Consider the following 20,925-nt stretch of genomic DNA (forward strand, 5'->3'; position numbering starts at 1 on the left):
GTTCACGATAGAAGTGATCCCAGCAATATTTAGCAGGCATTTTACATGTTTGATCAATTGCACAGAGCTTGAAAGGGCAACTCTGACCTGCAATAAAAACCCCACGGCTCCAAGTCTGGGTCAACTGACTTGGGCTCGCAGGGCTTGGGCTGCAGGGCTAAGAACAGCAGTGTAGATGTTCGTATTTGGGCTGGAGCCCCTGGCCTCTTTGCAGAGGAGGAAAGTGCGGCTATGCAGCCCCCCCGGGACACCCAAGCCACAGCTGTTTGCATTTGAAGGCAACCACTTTCTAAATGAAGTGAACCTGGTGTCCCAGGGTCCAGCTACTTAACAGGAAAAAAAATGAATGAAAAATGAATGAAAACAGCCAAAAAAGAAAAAGAGAAGTGGGGGATAGGGAATGGTCCAAAAAACTCTTCCCCAGAAAGGACCTTGGCCAGGCCCTCTGAGCCTGCTCCAGCCTCTTTGCCCTGCTCCCTGACAGTGCTCCTCTGCATAGTGCTGGCTCTATGGCACCTGCTCCCAGAACCCCAGTGTAGGGGCAGTATTGGGAATGGGGGGCATGACTGTAATGCCTTGTGTTCCAGATCCTAGCTGGGGAAAGTCCTTGTTATAAGCTTACATGTGCTAGAGCAGCCATGAGACCGCTCTAACTTACCCAGGGTTCTGAACTGGCTTCTAGGTGCTTCTGGGATCAGGTGAGTGAAAAGACAGCTTTTAGCCACTTTTGTTCTCCATCTGTCCATATCCCGCTCGCTTCAGGTTTTGTGCTGAGCACAGCTCAGCTGGAACCAAGAATCTTCCATTGAGTACTTCAGAGAGTCCACAGAATATAATCAGGGACAAAGTTCCAGAGATGGGCTCTGAACAGAGAGCTGGACCATGGTGAGCCTCAGGTTAAGGGCAAGAATGAGGAGCAGCTATGCCATGTGGCCTTATGTGGAATGCTTCAGGGAGTCTCCAGGCCATTCCTAAAAGACAGGGATCTGTGTCACCAAAGACATCCTCCAAATGGGCACTGCTTGTTCCCCTGGCTGGCAGTCAGAGGAGAGGCCCGGGGGTGAATGGGCTTGGATATTGAATTCCCCTTCCCAGCACAGCAAGCTCCTTCCAGGTGTAAGCTGAGGCACGTTGGTGTGCAGGGAAAGACAAATGGAGAGGCACAGTGGATACTCGTATCATCCCTTAACCCTTTGCCTGTGTCAATTTCTCACTGGGCAGGCGCAGTGCTAGGATGTGACTCCTGGCTGACTTGCCAGTCAGTGTTGCCGGCGGTCTCAGCATGTGCTGGGGAAGGATAATGCTGCAGGTTCCGCCCGGATCTGGCATGTCTGATGGCAGATAAAATAAATTCCCAGGGAACAGAAGGAGTAGGAGGGATGTAAATCGCTTCATGACCATGGCTGTCATTGAGGGTGAAGCATCAAGAGCTCCTGCTTGCACTGAATTAACAGGTGCAGGGAAGAGAGGAGAAAAGCACCTTCACTATTTTGAAATCCCAGGACAATGTAGGGTTTTAATAAGACCCTCATAAAACTGATCTATTGCTCTCCCAGCCCTGTCGGGGGGTGGGGGTGGTGGGTGGGGAGGTGTAATCCTTCCAACAGTTCATATACTTCGAGTGTGAGCGTTTCATTTCCATAAAGCAATCATTAGAACACACTATTTTATGGTGTCCTTAGAGAGGAAAAATAAGTGTTTTATCGCAAGTCAAGGGCTCGTACATTATTCATGGCCCCAGTGCTATTATAGACAGATTGAAGTTAGATTTAGAGCCCTGCTGCTGTCCTGGGGTATGTGACAAAGTTGCAGATTGCGGGCAGGCTCATAAAGCAACAACTGACAGCTACAAACCAAGACTGGGCTGCGTTCACAGCTCGAACTGGGTCTCGGCAAACACGTGGCCAGCTGGAGATTACTGATTTTAAACACCTTCACTTACAGCCCCTCAGTCCAGCCTGGCCAGCTGGACGGCAGTGCCAGCGGTCAGCCAACAGAAGCAGATAGTCTCAGTGTGTTGGAAAGGAAAGAATGCAACAAATCTTTCCCTGGCCGTTGCTGCGTTCCTACAGGATCTGGGAAGGCAGCTGAACTGACCGTGATCCCCAGTACCGCATGTCTGTGCTAAATGGGTCTGTTCACTGAGCAGTCAGTTGCTCCTGCCCTCTTTGCGCCGTGACCACAGCAGCAGAAATGGCCATCACGATGTGTCTGATGCGCTGGGCAATGCATGCATTTCCTTTCACCAGCACTAGAGCTGCTGCCTTTCAGGTTCACAGGTCGTCTCCTTGGGTTTTGTGTTATGGGAAACTAAACAGGGCTGGAAAACTGGGCCGGAAATCTGACAAGAGCTTCCTGTGTCAGGTCAGGTCAGAACGGTCAACCCTGCAGGCCTCCCGATGGGATGGCACTGCTTCTGCCTCGGTGCCTGCAGGAGTCAGTACGTGCCGAGACAGCTGAAAATCAGAACCAGAGGGACAATTCCTGGCCCCTGATCAACGCGTCTGTGCACCGCTCTAGTGGCCATAAAGCTGCCCTAACTGCACATGCTGCCGAAGGGAATCCTTAGGTGGTATACAGCGGGTATAGCCAGCTATATGCCATTCCCTCCTAGGCCCCCCCAGATTTGGGATGTCAAGGGCATGGTCAGGGGAAGGCGGCATGACCTGAGCACTACCATGCCCTGGCCCCTTAAGGCTGCTCTGTGTTGTGCTGGGGGGATCACCCTCCAGAGAGCAGGGAAGCATAAAAGAGGTGCACAGTGACCTTCGCCCCCCACCTCAGCACAGCTCCCCCAGACTCAAGGGTTGGAGACCTCAGAGCACCGATTCAGTGAGAATTTGGGAAAGAGGTTCAGGGGATCCTCGCTTTAGCCAAACCAGCCCACCTGGGCCTGGATGTCGTGTCTGGGGATGGTGTCTGAGGTCAACATGTGAGATTCAAGGGGGTGGTTTTGTTCTCTTTGAATCCTTTCCAGGCATTGCATTTTTCTGCCTTCGGGAGCTCCCGGGCCGCATTGTAAACACAAATAAAGTCACACTTGAACTCATCCATTACAATTGTAATTGAATTCAATACAACTAAATGCAGTTCTCGCTCCACAGAGCACTCTCATATTTTGTATATTAGCCAGTCCTCTCATCTATCGTGGGCCATTAAATCTCCCAGACTTTAATTACCAGCCAATTGTCAAAGTCGTTGGAATTGTGTTTGAAACAGAGGATCCTATTGGCTTTGAGTTTGAAGATGTCCACAGTTAGTACCTGCATATTTGGCATAAATGGGGCTGAAAACTGGGCTGTAAATTCGGACCAGCTTGATTGGCTTCAGCAGAGTTACTCAGGATTTTCACCAGTGTGCTTGAGAGCAGAAAGTGGCCCAATAAATGCAAATTTCTCCTTCCTCATGAGCCCGGGGGATCTGTGCTCCATATTCTGCTCTGCTGGTTGTGTGGCATTCTCACTAATGACAGTGGAATTGCTTTAGCCGACCATTGCATGATACAGTGTGCAAGAGAGAGTTGGAGTGGGGCTATCTATCTATCTATCTATCTATCTATCTATCTATCTATCTATCTATCTATCCTCTCATGATCCCCACCATCTGATCTCTCTTCCCTCCATTTCTACCCTCCTTAGTCTTCTCTACTTCCTCGCTTTGACCCTCTCCTTCCGTCCATTTCTTTCCAACCACGCTGTCATCCCCTTCCGGTTAAGGCTGGGATGTGGGATGAGTGTGCTTGGGAGGATGATTAATTTATGGCTGTCACCCTCCAGATGTGGGTGATTTGTCATCCCACATCCCAGCTGTTCTAAGGGACTGACAGAGAGCTTGGGGGGGGGGGGGGGGAGGCACCAGATTAAGATAAGGGAGGAGCCTGCAGGGGCAGGGTAGACAAGGAGGTGGAGGACCTGCCTGCCTGATGGAACGCAGATGATCTCCCAGGGGCTCCCAAGGGAAGGTGAGCTAGGGAGAGACATTGCGTTTTATTTTGTATGATCTGTGCTCTCCTGGGCTTTACATGAATAAGGATAAAAGAGCATAAAGATGTCAGACTGGGCAAAATGTGTGTGTGTGTGTGTGTGTGTTGTCTGCTTCACAACTGCTGTGTGCCCCTGAGAGAGCTGAACTGTACACCAGACGCTTCACGCCATTGGGGTGGAGTTCTGGGAGAGGGTTGTGTTCAGGTATGGGAGAGTCAGAAGGGTCAGCGCTGCGCCCAGAGGGGCTAGGCAGCTGGACAGTGGGTTCCAGAGAGAAGGTCTGTGCCCTGAGAACGTGCCTAGGGAGCCGGAGATTGGGGCGGTGGCTGGACTTTGTTCTGGCTCCTGAAGCTTGAAACACCCCAGGGATCCACAGCACAGAAGATTCCCCTCGCAGCAGTGCTAGCGGGTGGCCAAGTAAGGGTTAGGATCTGGGACAGAACGGTGGATTCCAGTTCATCCTCAAAAGCCGATGTTACTCATGTTGTCCTGACCTTCGTAGCCACCTAAATCACCCCAAAGGGAGATTTTGTAATGAGCTTGCACAAGCATCTGGCAGAATCGGATGGAAACAAAGGCTCCTCTTTCCTGGGGCTCCCTGGCTGACAGCTGGTCAATAAATCAACCCAGAAATCTTGATTTTGTTGTTGTTTTTCCTTCCTTCCCCAGCCAGCTGCCAGGGGAGCTGACTGCATCACAGTGCGCATGCAGAGAGCTCAGTGGAAGCTTTATACGCATTGTACGGGCTATCCCAGCAGCAGTGCCATGTGGATTTGGCACAGTACTGCTAAGATAGTCTCTCTTTTTTAAATTGAAGCCAGTGGTGTGATGGGGTGACAGATCTAGGACTGATACCCTCTGTGTATCTACAGAGCAGGTTCAATCCTAGCAATGGCAAGGCCTCCTTTTCCCTCACCATTTCACACCCCTCGCACCTGCCAAAGTGCCACCCTCAGCCCTGCCCTGGAGTGCCCCCACTCCCAGTTAAAGGTGAGAGCCTAATTAGTCTCCAGGGCTTCTTCAATCCTCTCTGCTGAGACTACCAGCAAGGATGCCAACTAGTGGCAACCACAGTAATTGATTTTTTATGCAGACCCCTGTTCCAGTCTGCGGAACTCATTGCCACAAGGTGTTGTTGAAGCCAAGTGCTTAGCAGGCTTTAGACCAGGTTCAGACACTGATATGACTCACAAGAATAACCCATTAGAATAATACAGATGAAAAACCAGCCAACCAAGACACAAGTTGTGGAAGGGATTTAGGCCCAGAACTAAATGGTGTTTCGGACCCTAACTCCCATTGATGTCAATACCTTTGAGGAATTGCGCCTTAAACCCTCATGCTTCAGGGCTTCAGCCAACCTCTAATCATTGGGGTTGAGGAAGAAATTGTGTCTGTGGGCAGGTTATCCCAGAGCAGCCAATCCAAGGTTTCTTATACCGGGCTATGAATCATCTGATACTGGTCACAGGATGCTGGGCTAGGTGAACCACGGGTCTGAGCCCATCTGGCAGTGCCTAGGAAGGGGAAGGATGCTGAAGGAGGGCAGCTCTCCGGAGCTCCTAGGCAGATGGGCTGCGTGAGAGCCCTGCATGGAGCAGGGGTAAGTCTCATTTGAGGGCTGTGCGGACAGCGGTGAGAAGCTCCAAGGGGCCGGGGGGGCTGCAAAGGACTGTGATGCGGAGGGAGGGCTATACACAACGGTAAGCCCCACTACACTGGACTGTGGATCTACAATACCATGGCACAGCAGAGGTGATATATAGACACAGTCAGGGCCACTGCGCTCTGCCTTTCCAGCTTTTCTTTGATTTAAGCCCGCGCCTTCACTGTTACCCCGTAGTTTTTGCCAGTGTGCTTATGAGCCTTTTCCACTAAACAGTTGTCCTTGCCATGGTTAGAGGTCACAACTCAGCCCCAAACAATATTACATGCTTAAATCACGGGGGGGCCATTACACAGGCACAATAAACGCTTGGCCTAGGCAGTTCATCACGTTTATTGCCCCCCAGCACCGTCTCGTTTTATGCTCTGATTCGGGGCCATATTAACGCTGTGCACGGCCGGTGCAGTGACTCCGAGCAGGATGTCTCGGATAGTCATTTCCCCCTGGAGGGCTGGATTGATCCGGGGACATATTTTAGAGACTTGTGGGCGAGAGATCGTGCAGCTGCGTTGCCAAGTTTATGCTTCTCTCCATCCACCCATTCTGCAGGGCTGGGGGGTGAAGGGGGAGAGGGGAGCTGATTGCCTCTGTCCCTGCTTTAAAAGCTTCCTTCTCTGCAGTCTTTATAGTCCTGAGCCAAAGCTCTTGGAAGTCAGAGGGAGGCTTTCCATCGACTTCGAGGGGCTTCGAACCAGGCCCGGGAGAAGGAAGTGTATGACCCTTGTGGCTTGGAGATTGGTGCTCAGACCTTTCCCGATTGAGGGCCACATCACGGCATGCTGCATGGAACAGAGTACAGCCGAGCCCGCCTTTAATATGAAGGGGTTCCGACCAAAGGCACCTGCATGCAGTGCTCCATGCGTTGGGAGCCGCAGGCTTTTCGGGCTGCTGCGCTGTACGTGGGCTGGATTGCAGAACGCCATGGGCAGCACTGGGGGGTCCGGGTGCGCTTGATTAACTCCCACCGCCCTCTCCCTCTCTGTGGCGCTCCTGCCCAGTGGAGAGATGCCTGAGGAAGCTCAGGTAGGTTGCAGTCAGTGCTCTGTTTCGATGCCTGATGCCCAGACAAGGCTGGAAAACAGCTGCCTTTCCCTGACTCAGCTTTTCTGTAACCAGCTCCGTCTCCTCCTGGCAGGACACACCAGAGGATGGCCCGCCACTGGGCTCAGATCACCTGAGGGGACTCTAGCTCTGGGTCCGACTCAGTCCTGGGTGAGCTGGCCAAGAAAGTGCAGCAGGCGCGGGGTTAACTCCCAGCTCCCATCACTCACAGGATTCGGGAGGATGGCCCAGTCCATCCCTCGATGGGACAGAACCCCACAGTGTGGGGGTTACACGGGCTGCTGGCTGAGTGCGGGGGGGGGGGGCGTGTTAGAGCCTCTGCTTATGTAAAAATGCTGCTTATTTCGTTATACCCCCTGCACACCGTGTGGGGTTGGGAATCTGTGGGAGAATTCTGGCTCGGCCACAGTTCCTCCTGGGTCCTAGGGGGGGTGTGCCGGGTTGGAGCATGATCCGGCCCCTTTAGGGAGGTTCCCAGTAGCAGCAAGTGGGTGTCGTGTCTCTCTTGCCCAAGAGGATTGTGTCCAGCCCACTGGCTCCCCTTGTGCATGTGGACAGGGCTGGGCAAGACCCAGGTCCCTGAGGGCTCAGGAATAAAGCCTTGGCATAAATCTGGCTGGGTGAGAGACCTGTCTGAGCTGGAAGCCTGAATAGCCTCCCTCCGAATGCAGAGGTTGTCTGGTTCCAGAGCGACTCTCTTCACTTCCGTGCTCACTCCAGCCAGATGGGCTGGATACACGCTGGTTGTGCAGCTCTTTACAGCTCTGCTTAATTAACCTGTAAAGCTAAAGGGCCTTGGGGAGTTCAGCTGTAGATGTTCTTTGACACTGTCAGTCAGCTGCCGCGACTGAGAAGAGCTGATTCAATTAAGGCACCAAACCTTCCGGGGCAGACCCAGTGGCTGAACCCAGGCTGGAGCACTCCCCATGGCAGGGTGGCAATGAGACCTGGGGTGCTGTGAGGTCTGTGTGCGTGGGACAGGGACGGGCGTGCTGGGACGGGGGTCCCAGTTAGAGCTGTGCAATCCGCAGTAATACAGGTGGGGTTCCACTTGCCAGAAGTTTCCCCGTAAGTTTCAGGTTCAGAAAACCAGGGCAACTGGCCAACTCCCCGTCCCCTACGGTTTGACTCCTAGAAAGAAACATGCCTCCTGGAGCCAGTGGAGAGGGAGCTGGCCCATGGCTGCCAACTTCAGCAACTCATGGGTTGGGGCTTCAAGTTTTGCCTGGTTTCCAGACCTGGTAGGAAAGTTTCACCCGGCTCTAGGCCTCAGTGGCTTTGCAAAGGGCTCCAAGTCATTCCCCCGCTGTGTGCTGCATTACAGGGGTTCCTCTGCCTTCCTCCCCCTCCCCCCCCACCCTGTGTTCCCAACTCAGCCCTGCCCTGAAGCATTATGGAAGCACTTCTACTCTCCCCTTCTCCCGCTGAGCCCTTCCTCCAAGTGGGGCGGGTGGTATCATTTCTGTTAGTATTTCACCTCTCATTTTCTGTTGACCAGTTCCTGCTGATTCTATTGGCAGCCTGGCTGGATAAAAGTTATTAACACATGGAGATTTCCCTGCAAGTGTCACTGTACCCAGGAGCCTGTCCTAAAGACAAAGAGGATGAACTGAGAATTAACCAGCACCCTGAATTACGGCAATTAGGAGTACTTGACATATAATAGCAGGATTGTTCTGAATCATTTCTCTCTCCAAACCTTGAATTACTCCTCACTGCCAAGAGATGGGAAATTTTGTTTCAAAATGAATTCCCTGCTAAAGAAACCAACTACCCACCCCTACACTCTATGTGTTTAATAGATTTATGCCTCCGGCACTTTGGCAAAGACTATTAGGGAAATGATTTCCTAGGTCAGCCAGTGCAATTGAGTCCGCTGCTCACTTAGGAGCCAGCGGTTACCAGGGCATTGTGCAATTTTCTCTCCGTCTCCTGGTAAATTGATTGGCTAAGCCGAGCTGTTCCAAGGTTCGCAGTTAGATTAAAACAGAAATGGGTCTTCCAGCCGAGCTGCTGGTTTGAATCCATTGAAAGTGCTTGGGCTGGTTCTGGCTGAAACGTTTCAATATTTCAGTGTTAAATATGATAACTGGGAAACAGGCTGATGGCATTTGGGGGACATTTTTCCTTTGGTTTTCAACCAACAAGGCAGAGCTGGGCTTAAGTTTTAAAAAGATTCCAGGGTTGGGTTGTTGTTTTTTTTAAATGTTTCATTTTGAAAAATATGGCAAGCCATTTCAAAAAGATGATGAAGTGTTCTCCTGGGGTTTTGACCAGTGCTAGTGAGGTCTTGGTTGGACGGTGTGAGGAAAGGGGTCCGTGTGACAGACCCGCACACTTTCCCGCACACTTGGTCGGCCCCATCAGTGTGGCTCGGCCTGGGAGATCCCACCGATGGAAGATGGAAGGAGTTCAGTCTCTATGGCCCACCCAATCCTTGGCCTCCCAGCGGAGACTCCTAACAGCTAGCAGCCAATTGTAACAGTTGTTTTTGTGATGTCACTGAACATGCTGACTCATCTATGGAGGCCACCAAACGGCCGTTGGATGTTGGTATTTTTGGTCACTACTCCCTCTCTCTCTTTCACTCTGTCTCCAGGCCTGTCCCTGCCTATCTATCTGCCACTGTTCAGGTCCAAGGATGCACTCGTATCATGCTCAGCGTGTCATCTGAAAGCCTAGGTTTAAACTCGAGACCCTGATGTCAATTGCTCTTGCTTTGTATTTGAATACCCATCAACCGCTCAAGGACATAGCCTCGCACAGGGTAATCCGTCACTCTCCAGATGTCAGACAGTCCTGATGGACATCTCCTATCCCCTCGGCTGTGTGCACGGCAAAGGCTTCTGTGTGCCTATTTCATTCAACGCGGGGCAGATCTGTGTCTCTGGAAATAAAACGCACGCTGGCTCCCGCGCAGGGAGGAATGCTAGCCTGGAAATGGCACAAGAGAACATCGGCTCAGCAGGAAAATGACAAGTTAGTGAAAATGCAAATACGACATGTTCAGCTGTTGGCAACATACTATCGCAGCCAAACTCAGTAATTTCTAACTTGCTTCACCTGACTCCTGTTAGGGAGGCTCAGAAGCTGGTCAGATCTCACAGAGGTGCACCTTAGAGAATTAAGCTTCCTATCATCCCCATGAGGCATTGTAGACTTTACAAAGGGAAAAGACCTTTTAGGGCTCCTAGCCCATCTCTGCCGCATAGTATTGTTCCCTGTTGCACTTTTACACTTCTTGTACGTCTACAGGGAGCTAAATACTTCACATCCATTTGGCAGATGAGTAACTAAGCACTTTGGGGCAGGGCCCATCTTTTTGTTTTGTGTTTGTACAGCACCGAGTAGAGGGGGACAGTAAGCTCTTTGGGGGGACAGTAGTTTTGGCCTGTGTCTGTACAGAGCCGAGTAGAGGGGGGACCTGGTCCATGACTGGTGCTCCTAGGCACTACTGCAATACAAATAATAAATGATACTCACTAGGGAGGTTTGACTAAGGACACAAAAGCCAGGAGTGGAACGCAGGAGGCCTGGCTCACAGGCTTGGGCACCCACCAGGAAGTGCTCTAAGTAACATGAGCAGAGCTACTTGTTTTATTGTTATGTCTTTAACATTTACAGAATTTATTGACTTATAAAAATCTATCTGCGTTTTTTGCAGAACAGTCAATCTAAGCTGTTAAATCAGAGCTGCTCTTGTCATGGGGTACTGGGCTACAGCTGAGGAGATCTGGGTTTAGTTGATGAGATACCACAGCCCTTGAGCTAAGAGAGGAAGGTCTTTTCGCTCAGGAAGTAGAGGCTCATGCTTGTAGACCGACAGGTCCTGAGTCTGATCCCAGCAGCTGATGTTTATCTGTGTTAGGTCCTTGTATGGTCTCTGTAGTATCTGAACTCCTCACAGTCTTTACTGTATTTTCCTCACAAGAGCCCGATGAGGCAGGACAATGCTGTTGTCCCCATTGTCCAGAGGGGGATCTGAGGCACAGGGAGTCTAAGCCACTTACCCAAGGGCCACTCAGGAAGTCAGTTGTGGAGCAGAGAATTGAATCTGGATCGCCGGTTTGTGCCCTACCGCTGAAAATTCTCTCCTCAGGCAGGGGCATTGCCTTACGGTTGCTGTTCAAATAAACACTTTCTTAATTCCCTTTTATTTTCACTCTCCCATTCCTCTCCGGACAGCTGGGCACTGTCCAGACTGATAGTTCGGAATGCGTGGAGGGCTGGCTTAATCCACTGCTGGCAATGCATGCTTTATCTTATTCGCCATTAGACTCCGGCTGGAACAAATCGAGTCTCAGGCTGGTGTCAGTGCTGCTAGTCTGAGCATCTGCTTTTAATCCATCCCTTGAGTGGTTGCACCTGTTTTATGTGAAGAGAACTTGACACCGAAGATAAATAATCACAAGCAAAACAGCTGAATTAGCTGCAGTGTCACCTGCAGGGCTGAGGCGAGAGAAGACTGAAAGAATCAGGGATTGTCTGTGGAGAGAGGACTAGCCTGGCCCCTTAGCTACAGCCCTAAGCAAGGGGGGTTGCATAAACAGCACCACTTCAGGATCGGCCCCAGCAGTTACCCCGCCAAGGTACAATGGCTCCTCTGCCCGGCTCTTGCTCTCAGGAGGAAAGCAGGTTACTGCAGCCTTTGAAATTGCCTTCCCCCACTGCTCCTTTGGGATTGGGGGATGGAGCCCTGTAGTCTGGATGTGGCTGGTTCGACTATCTGGGAAGCCCTAATAACCACATTTGATCCTGCATCACCTTTGCCAAAGCATAGCCTCTGCAGCTGCTCACAAGAGAACTGCCTCTCGAACACCATCCACCAAAGAGAAGAAGAAGCTGGGAAGTCAGCTCGGTGCTCCTGGTGAGCGCTACCATCCTTCCCTCCACAGGCACAATTAACTTCACAGCAAAGCCATTAACTGAAGACACTGCAGAAGACTAGCTCAGCTTTGTAACTTTCCCAGGCACTTATGCAGATCACTGCACAGTAATTAGATATTGACATATCTCCTCCCACACCTCTCCCTGCCTTCAAGCTCATTAAAAGCGATTCTATAGCGTGGCTCCCCAAGGAGCTGGCTGGCAGTGGCTTGTGAAAGAGAGAGATGTTTTCTGTAGCACAAACAGTCTCACCAACATCTGGGTTTCTAGACAGATAACGGAGACCTGATGAGACCCTCTGCCGTGGCTCTTTCCAAAATGAACTGTAAGATGGACCAATGGGATGATCTGGCATAGCAAGTCCAATGGATTTACCAGCAGCCTGCCCTGGTCAGGGTGGGTGGGATGAGTCAGAGGGATCCACACCCAGGTGATCCACTCCGCCAACATGGGCATTGCTGGGATGTGTTCAAAAATAGTTATTTATATTGTCACCATAGAAAGTGAGATGGCTCAGAAGGTTCACAGCTCAATGGAGTTATGCCGGATTTATACCCACGTACTAAAGCAGAATCAGGCTCAGCGTTTTCCTAAGAAGCCCTTAAAGCTTTTTTTTTTTTTAAAGGACTCCATAGGGATATAATTAAATCCCACCTGCTGTAAACAGGTGCAGTAGGCTTGGTGGGTCTCCTTGTACGTGTGCGTCCCAGCATCCCCCCGAGTACAGGGAAAGAAGCTACCTTCTGCAGCAAATCAGCAGTCTCTGATAGCGTTTCTGAGTGAGTTGCCCGTCCCTTTGGAGCACTCACAGGGCATGCGCAGCTGCTTGGCTCGGTTACCTGCTGTCGAGTCGCAAAGGCGCCATCATGGAATTTTAGCGCCCTTTCCCTTTGCTGTCATTTACACCAGCCCCTGGAAGGTTGGGTATGAAATCTGCTCCCTATCATGGGCTCAGAACATCCCCACATCCTGAATCCAGCTCCAGATCTCCCATCCAGGGCCCTTCTCTACCAAAAGAGCCAGGAGCTCGGAGTAGCCGAGTTCACCCGACAATAGCCTCAGTCGTGCAGCACAGATCTGTGCAATCTGGAAATGGCTAGTGAAGATGCATTAGCTAGGTCAGTTTGCTCTATGCCCAGACAGTCAGATCCCCATCAGGCCCTGGGCCCAGTTTCCAAAATATTCTCACCCAAAATGTATCCAGCACAAAACGTCTCAGAGGAACCCTCAGTTCCACAAGAGGGCAAGTGCTGTCACCAGGGCACGACTGTAATTCGACTTCTGCGACAGAGCTGCTGCAAGCAGATGAGCGGGAGGCCTGCTGGGTGCAGTATATGTTATGGTCAACTTAGCCGTTAACAATCGCATCCATAGCAGGAAGTGAGGGGGTCTCTGAATCATTCGGTGTCTTCAGCACCAACAACTGAAATGAGCAGTGAGAAAAAATCATCCTCTCTTCAAAATAACCCGTTTCCTGCCTTAATGGCAGCAGAGTGGGAGCCAGATGGTCTTTCGCGGTAACATCCAAAGGCCCCCGTTGGAATCGGGGCAGGGTTGTGTTAGGAGCCGTACAAACACAGTGGGAATAACCAAGGTCCTTTCCTGGCTGCACAGGAAGGGTGTTACACACATTTGGCCCTGTAATTGCAACATTTAATGGGGGAAATCTATGGCTTTGTGATCCAGGCACTCGACTAGGAGATGGGAGTTCAATGCTTAGCTCTGCGTGGCCTTGGGCAAGTCACTAATCTCTCCGCACCTCCGTCCCCACCTGTAAAAGGGGGATAATGATCCTTCCTTTGGCTGACTTGTCTAGGAGGCAAGTTCTTTGGGGGCGGGGCCTGTCCCACTATGTGTACGTACAGCACCTAGCACAGAGGGGCCCTGATTTTCATTAATACAAGTAACGAAGAGTACCACAGATAAGTGGTGAGAATGCAAAGCCGGCACTTTGCACTGGGGTGGCTCAAACCCTGCCTCTCTCTAGCAGCCCTGCCTTTGGGATAACCCAGCTGTTGCAACTGAGCTGCTCTCTGGGTATGCTGCTGCTCCCTGGAACTCTCCAGGCAGAAGCCTGGGTGTGCAGAACGCCCCGTGGCAGGGCGCTTCTCCTTCTGAGCGTGGCTCCGACTCACGCTCGGGCAGTCCTCGTCTGGCCCGGATTTCAAGCATGGAGCTGTTCGAGGGGAGCCTCCCAGGAACGCAAGGTGCTTTCCTGTAAGAATCATGCCCAAGACAAGTCCTCAGCATGAGGAGCAAGGAAAGTCAAAGGGGTGCTGTTGCTGGGGAGACAGCACTTGTTCCGAGAACCCGATATCATGTCCTTCATCTGCGTTCACACACGTGAGTGCCGAAAAGACCGAGGACTCTAGGAAGTTGAGACAGAAGGCTACACACTTCTCTGCTCCCACAGCTTAGCTGTGTGAGGCACAACCCATTTCTGAGCCCACGCATGCGACAGCCTGGTTTTTCTTTTCTCCCCTGTGCCAATCAAACTGTTATTCCCCATTCCCTCCCTGAGCTTTCCAGTGTCCCCATCCCCAAAGGGTCCTGCAGCCACTTCTCAGGCTTCCAGCTGGCTGATAAGGCTCTCTGGCCAGCACCTCCCAGCAAACTCTGGCTACTCTATCCAGTCCTAATATGTGACACTCATCCCCATAGCCGCTGGAAATGCCACAGGGGCTCAGAGTACCAATGAAAAGACGAAGAGAGTTCTCAGGGTCAAAGACACCTGTGTGGGAGCGGGTCAAAGATTTGTCATCAAAATGTTTATTTCCAACAGAAAAAGGCTTTTTTGCCAGCATGGAAATTTCCACGCAAAACATTTGTTTTTGTTGAAAAATGTTTGAGTTTATATCAAAGGCTGGAAATCACCGCAGGAATTTTGACATTTTTCCTGGAGGAAAAATAATCATTTCCTGACGAACTTTAGTCTGTATCTTAGAAACCACATTTATTTTTGAAGCATTGTATGTAATGGTTGATCTCACACAAGCTTTGCATTGTCTGCTCGGTCCAGTGCAAAGTGGTTCAAAGGAACGAGCATCGAGCTGCACTCCAGCACTGCTGAATTCCACTCCCTGCTATGCCACTGATTAGCAGTTCACCTTGGGCCAGATATGCAACTGGTGTTTGCCTCAGTTTCCCCATCTGTTCAGTGGGGATGTTTCCTTGCTCCCGGCGTGCTGATAGCATGTATGTAAAGTGCAATATAAGTGCTAAAGATCATCAGGAGAGACAATCTCCATTTCTTTACATGGGGTTGATCACGAGCCAAGCAAAAAGACCTCATTGCAGTTCTTGTTGCCTTAAAAGAGAGTTACCGTTTGCAGAGCATGCTGAGATCCCTGTCTAGGAGGTGCAATGATTATCGTCTGTTACAGTATCCTAGTCTTTTATCTGCAAAGAAATTGTGGCCGGAGAGTTGAGAACAGAGCAATTTCAGTGTCAAAAAAGACCATCCTAACCTGGGAAGGTGGGGAGAGCGTGGTACCCAGGCACTGCGTGCTAAGTGGCTGGGGTGGAGAAACAAGCTGCAAAGGATTGGCTAGCACAGGAAGGAAATCTGATAAAGCCACTCGAGAGCCAGCAGTATGAACAGTGCAGCATTGCACAGCTCCAGAGCCAGCTCAGAAGGGAAGACGCTGCTCCTGTCTGAGTGCCTGCGAATGCAGACAGCGGTGTGCACCGAAACCACACACGCTGCTCCAGTCAGCTTGTGTCTCTTTGCTTTCGGCACTGCACAGCGCAGGCAGGGTTTCCAACAGGGCGAGGGAGAAGCTGCTCCCGCTTGTTCTTTTAACCAGGCACGCCAATTGGAAGAAAGTTGGGTAATTACTTGGTTCTGGGATACTGGCCACAAATAGATGATTCAAAGTCAAGGAACAATCTCTGAGAGGGCCTGAGCTTGACACTCTTAGCCAGCAGGACTACTAGGCTATCTCCAGAGCCGTGCAGCAGATCCAAGCTAGGGCAGAAACTCTTGGGAACTCCTTGGGACCGTATCCCCATAAGGAAGAGCCCCCGAAGACAGAGAGAGCGTGCAAGAGAAAATAAGGAAACACCGTGGATTCAAAAGCAAAGCGATAGCCCATAGCTGGTTCCGGACCAAACTTCCAGCAGGTGCAGCTCTGTTCTCAGACTGGAGGAGAGGCAGTGCTGGGGAATATACTGCAGGGCATGATCCTGCCCTGGCCAGGCTGGGGTGCACCAGGTGGCCCGGTAGGGCCATTCCATCTCTAGGGTCCTTGCTGGTGTCTGGCTAGCCCTTCTCTGCTGGCTTCCGGCTGAGAAAGGAAAGCCCCAGAGCTCCACGCTCGGGTTCGTGGCCAACAGCAAAGGCAGGAAAAAAGAACAAGGGAAAGAAGGGTAAAGAAACTCCTCTGAGAATGTCTGACCAGGAGATCGAGGACTTTGAAGTGGACAATCTGTCCGACACGTCCCGGATGATCCCCGGCCTCCCTCCTTACGACATGGACGACCAGCTTCTTCCCTTGGAGCCCCGGAGCACCTGCTGCTGCTGGGCTTGGACCCTGCTGATCGTCGCCACGAACTCTCTGGTCTTCCTCGTGAACTTGCTCCTGGTGGTCACCATCTTTGCAGTCGTGCTGCTGCCGACGATCGTGGTGGTGTACTTCGGCTTCCAGTGCCACTCCCGGGTAAGTGAGCGTGGCCCGGCCCCTGCGTGGGCCTTGGCACCCCGAGCCAGGACAGGGCCCTGGCTTCCCTGGGATTCTTGACTGAGCTCCTCTGAGGAAAGAGGGCGGGACAGTGGCTTTAAAAACCAGGTTGGGATTGCTGAGCTTTAGCTTAGTTTTCCAAAGATGTGGTTGGGGGGGGGGGGGGGAGTGTGTGTGTCTGAGTCAGTGGAGGTGAGGGACAAATGGACAGACAGACAGAATGTGCTCTGGGGTGTGACACCTTTGCACACCAGCCATTGTAACTGCTTCCAAGTCGCCCAGGAGAACTGACTTTAGCAACAGGTCCCCTGTAGGGCCTGATCCAAAGCCCATCCAAATCTCTGGGAGTCTGTCCTTTGACTTCGCTGGGTGTTGGATCAGGTCCTTATTTGAACCCTTGCCAGGTGCTCCTTGCATTCTCCTCTGAGCAGAGGCCACTAAGGTGGGATTCACGGGTGGGAGCCACGGGGTTGGTAAGAACCTAAGGAATAAAAAAAGCTGGAGACCAACTTTCTAGAATAACCAGTCCCACCCCAGAGTCCTCGCTTGAGCTGGCTTGGTTTTAAGTCGATTCCTAGGATAGAAACAACAGATTTTTTTTCCCCACTAGTAAAATATTTCCTAGGCGAAAAAAAACCCGGTTGTACTCTTGGGCCAGGCCCCTCCGAGCCTGGCGTGAGGGGTGGGATTAGATAAACCCCGTGCGCTGGGGCAAGCAAGCATCCCCTCTCCTGCATGCAGAGAGTTTAGATCCAGCCTCTGCGGCTTGAGATTTCAAGTTCCCGCTACACCAATACTTGAATCTTGACAAAGAAATCTCACCTTTACCCTGTCCGTCCCCAGCTGCAGGATTTTGTTCCGTGGACAGCGGGCTGACAAGCTGGCCATACTGATTCATAAAGAGATTTTACAGCAAAGCACTCCCCACTCGGGCAAAGCTCCCACAGAAGATCATGGCAATTTGGGGCACACAGCTGACACACAGGTGGACCTTTGGGGTTTACATTGCCCTGCAGCCTGTTGTGCATTCGAGGGGGTCCCCTCTGCTGGATGCATGTGGGGTGACTCCCATTCACAGGGCATGATAGAGAAACATAGTGCACCAGAATTCCATACGTCCTTTGATCTACGGCTCGCAGAGCACCTGACAGACATCCCGTGCACCCACCTTCCAGGTCAGGCAGCACCCAAGTTACACGTGTCGCCCAGTGAGCCAGCGAAGAGCCAAGGTGCGAATGTAGAGCCCTGAGCCTCTGTGGCTTTTCGCCTTGTGTTGTCATTGGCGTGAGCGCACAGGGGTCCTCTGCCTAAAGGGCTGCATTTTACACCCGGTGCACACTGGTGTAAAAGGGCCAGGCCAAGGGGGATGCATGACGCTCTTTACCATTTATTCAGCATACATAACCGTTGCTTCTTTCAGTGCTGATTTCTTCTCTGACATGCAGATTTAACAGAGGCCGTGTGTGCAGGTTGCATGATGAGGCAGTCCTGGGCTCACACACATGGCACTTGTCCTGTGGATTCCTTTGTCTGGCCATCTGCAAAATGCCCTCAGTGAAAGGGTTAAAGCAGTTCTCTGGGATGCTCTCTCCTATTAGGGCTCAGTAGCTGATGGGACTTCCCCCGCAGTGCCGCAGGGGGTCTCACCCCTGCCTCAGAGGTTAGGCTCCTACCCAGCCCTGGCACTCAGTGCAGGACTAGACGGGTGCTAGTCTTTGGATGAGATGTTAACATGGAGGTCCCTTTGGGGCTGAAAAGGGGGAAGTGAAAGATCCCCTCTCTGTGGCATTTGAGGAGAGGTTTGCAATAGCCCCAGTGACCTGGACACAGGGCTTTTCCCTTGAGCTGTGTGAAGCTTCCCGTCTCTGAGCTGTGGGGTCAAGGCCAGATGTGTTTGCAAACTTCAGCCCCTGCTTGGGGAATGGGAATGCGGCTGGGCTGAGCTTTGTTCACCCAGAGAAGAAGCCGGCAAGCATGCCATCCCCCGTGTCACACCCTCATCCCCCAGCCCCAACAACAGCATCCCCGAGTCCTGACACTCACAAGATCCTTCCCCCAGCAGCCTTCAGGATACTAAGGGGATTCCCTGGAGCTTGTGGGGAGATTGCCTGGCAAGTCTGTTTGTCCCCCTCAAACATCCAAATGAACCTGGAAGTCTCCAGCCCCTGTGACCCGAACAGCTCGGCTCAGCTTGTCCTTCCTGGTGTGAGCTGACCCCTGCACAGCTCCCATGGCCCTCAGGTGCTGGGGGGGCTCATGTGGGTGAACCACACATGCCCCCCCATATAGTGTTCTTCCCTCCTGAGACACTGGCAGGTTGCAAGTTGAGCTCTTGCTGAGCACATGACAGCTACATCTGCTGCACTTCCCATCTCTTCTCATCTCACCTTGACACACGGGTCTACAGCAAACCAACCTTATTCCGCACGGAAGTTCTTTTTACCCAGCCTAGTCCTGTTTTTTATGGGAAAATTCCAACTCACCTACCTAGAGCAGGCTACATTGATGTGCCCTCTGTGAAATACATTGGAGACCAGAACTCCAGATCTGAAATTCTGAAGGAGTTCAGCTTCCGATGCAAATCCAGAGCCAGGTTCAAAGCTCGGGTCTGTCTTGTCTTTAATTGTGTGGGGTTTCATATAGTGAGAAGAAATTGGGTCAGCTTCCAATCTGTCTCGTATATTTTATGTGTGTCAGCAGTATTTGGGCAGGTCTGGAGGAAAGGCAGGTTTCGGTATTGCTGATTTCTCTGAGGGCCCAAATCTGAAGACGTCAGTGTCTACTCTCCGCTTGCTTAGGCAAAATTCCCTTTGAAGTCCGTGGGAATTTTGCTCAAGGAGTGAGAAAGCACTCCAAGATTTGGCTCCTTGTTATTTAAGGAGCTTTTGCACCAGTTTTACCCCAATGTAACTCCATTGACTTCACTGGAGTTCCTCCCATGTGAGATCAGAATCAAGCTCTGCAAGATGCCAGTCATAGGGGACCTGTGCTTTGCTCCACATAGGAAGGGTTTAACCCCTTGTATGCTGGCAGGAGTGCTCTGGATTCATTCTGACACTCCCCGGTATGCTCGGGAGCTGTAGGTCTGTCAGGCGTCATTTTTTATTCCTTTTTTAATTAACAAGCAGCTGTGACACAGATCAAGTAAATACACTGCCTGGGTCGACAGAGAATTCTGTGTAGCTTCAGTTACTCACTGCAGTTTGCATTTTAATGTCACAATATTTCTCTGCAACTCCCCTGCAGCATCTACACTACAGAGGCAGCGATAGCAGACGGCTCACAGTCCTCCCCTGTGATTTGCAGCCTCCCCCCCCATGGACTTTAATTTGTTTTGTTAATTTCATTTTAACTAAGCCCTCTTCCTGCAAGTGTCATTCTCTGTGATCTATCTAATGATAAGAACAAGATCTAATAAAAGATACACACACACACACACACACGCTCCCGTCTTGCAGATCTGGGCCGGCTTCCCAGATGCATGAGCTGCAGTTTTTTATTTATTCCCATTGAAAAACTCATTTTGTCCCCATTTAGTACTCTGTCTTTGTGCGTGTCAGTTTCATTTGGATGCTCTGCTCTGAGTGTTTTGGGGGTTTTTAAAGAATGTTTATGGCTTTCCATTTCTTGTCGTATTTCCCTGTTTTGCTCCAGCATCATTTGTCCGATGTGGGGATATGATATGAACCTCTTTGTCCTTGTGCCATCACACATTTGTTTTCCTGTCTGGGTGAAAGGAGACAAAAGAATATCTTGGCAAATAAAGACTAAGGCCCAAACCTTCAAAGGTATTTAGGGAGCTAACTCCTGTTCAAATCAATGGGAGCTAGGCACCTAAGTACATTTGAGGATCTGGGGCTAATGCTCCTATCCTGCTTTGAGAAGTGGTGGGGCACGGTCTGGAGTCTATGCAGAGCTCCCCTGATATGAATGGGGTACCATGTGGGCAGAGGGGGGTCACAAATGCCAATCTCAAAGCAGGATCAGGGCAGTGTATGGCTTACATTTTCAAAAGGCACTAGTGATTCTGGGCGTCTCCATTCTTGGGGTGCCCATCTTAAAACACCTGAAAAGGAGCTGGACTTCAGTCAGTGCTCAGCACCCATCCTCTGAGAAGGTTTCCATCCAAATACTGATCCAGCCTGATGACGAAAGTAAACCTCAAATCAGAGGACAAAATCTAATGATGCTGCAAGGCTAATGGAAGCCAGGCTGCGTCACTCTGTAGTGTGGAAGGGATTAAAGTCACAAGAGCTGATAAAAAGTCAGAACCTACCAAACGCTGCTCTGGTTTTTGCTACTAGCCTGAACTCCACAATTCGTCAGATGCTTAAAGATAGCAATAACCGTAATAATGATTCAAGATACACAAACAAGATGAAGTCATTGTGTGACCAGTGTCCCCGGATACGTCCAGTGAGGAAACCTGCAACCTCCAGTGTTTTCTCTCTCTATGACCCTGACCCAGCACACTCTGAAATCAATGGCAAGACTCTCATTTGACTTCAATAGAGGTGGGTTAGGGTCTAAATTATTAAATATATTGTAGTTCATAAAGAGCCTTATCCGGCTTCCAAAGACAAGTCTTTCCATTGATTTGACTAGTAGTTGGATCAGTCTGTATAATGTGCTCAATTTAGGATCCAGT

At 51.0% G+C, this 20,925-nt stretch overlaps 1 protein-coding gene across 1 annotated transcript in view; it reads left to right on the forward strand.

The window, feature by feature from the left end:
* The first annotated feature begins 14,855 nt into the window (after positions 1 to 14,855).
* The window catches only part of TMEM278 (transmembrane protein 278), a 43,686-nt gene continuing 37,616 nt past the window's right edge, over positions 14,856 to 20,925 (forward strand). The window contains exon 1 of the mRNA XM_074975114.1: positions 14,856 to 16,256. Within this exon, the coding sequence (XP_074831215.1) occupies positions 15,987 to 16,256 (270 nt within the window). The 5' untranslated portion in view covers positions 14,856 to 15,986. The remainder of the gene's footprint in view (positions 16,257 to 20,925) is intronic.

This window comes from Natator depressus, chromosome 18, assembly GCF_965152275.1.
Source record: "Natator depressus isolate rNatDep1 chromosome 18, rNatDep2.hap1, whole genome shotgun sequence".
NCBI lineage: Eukaryota > Metazoa > Chordata > Testudines > Cheloniidae > Natator > Natator depressus.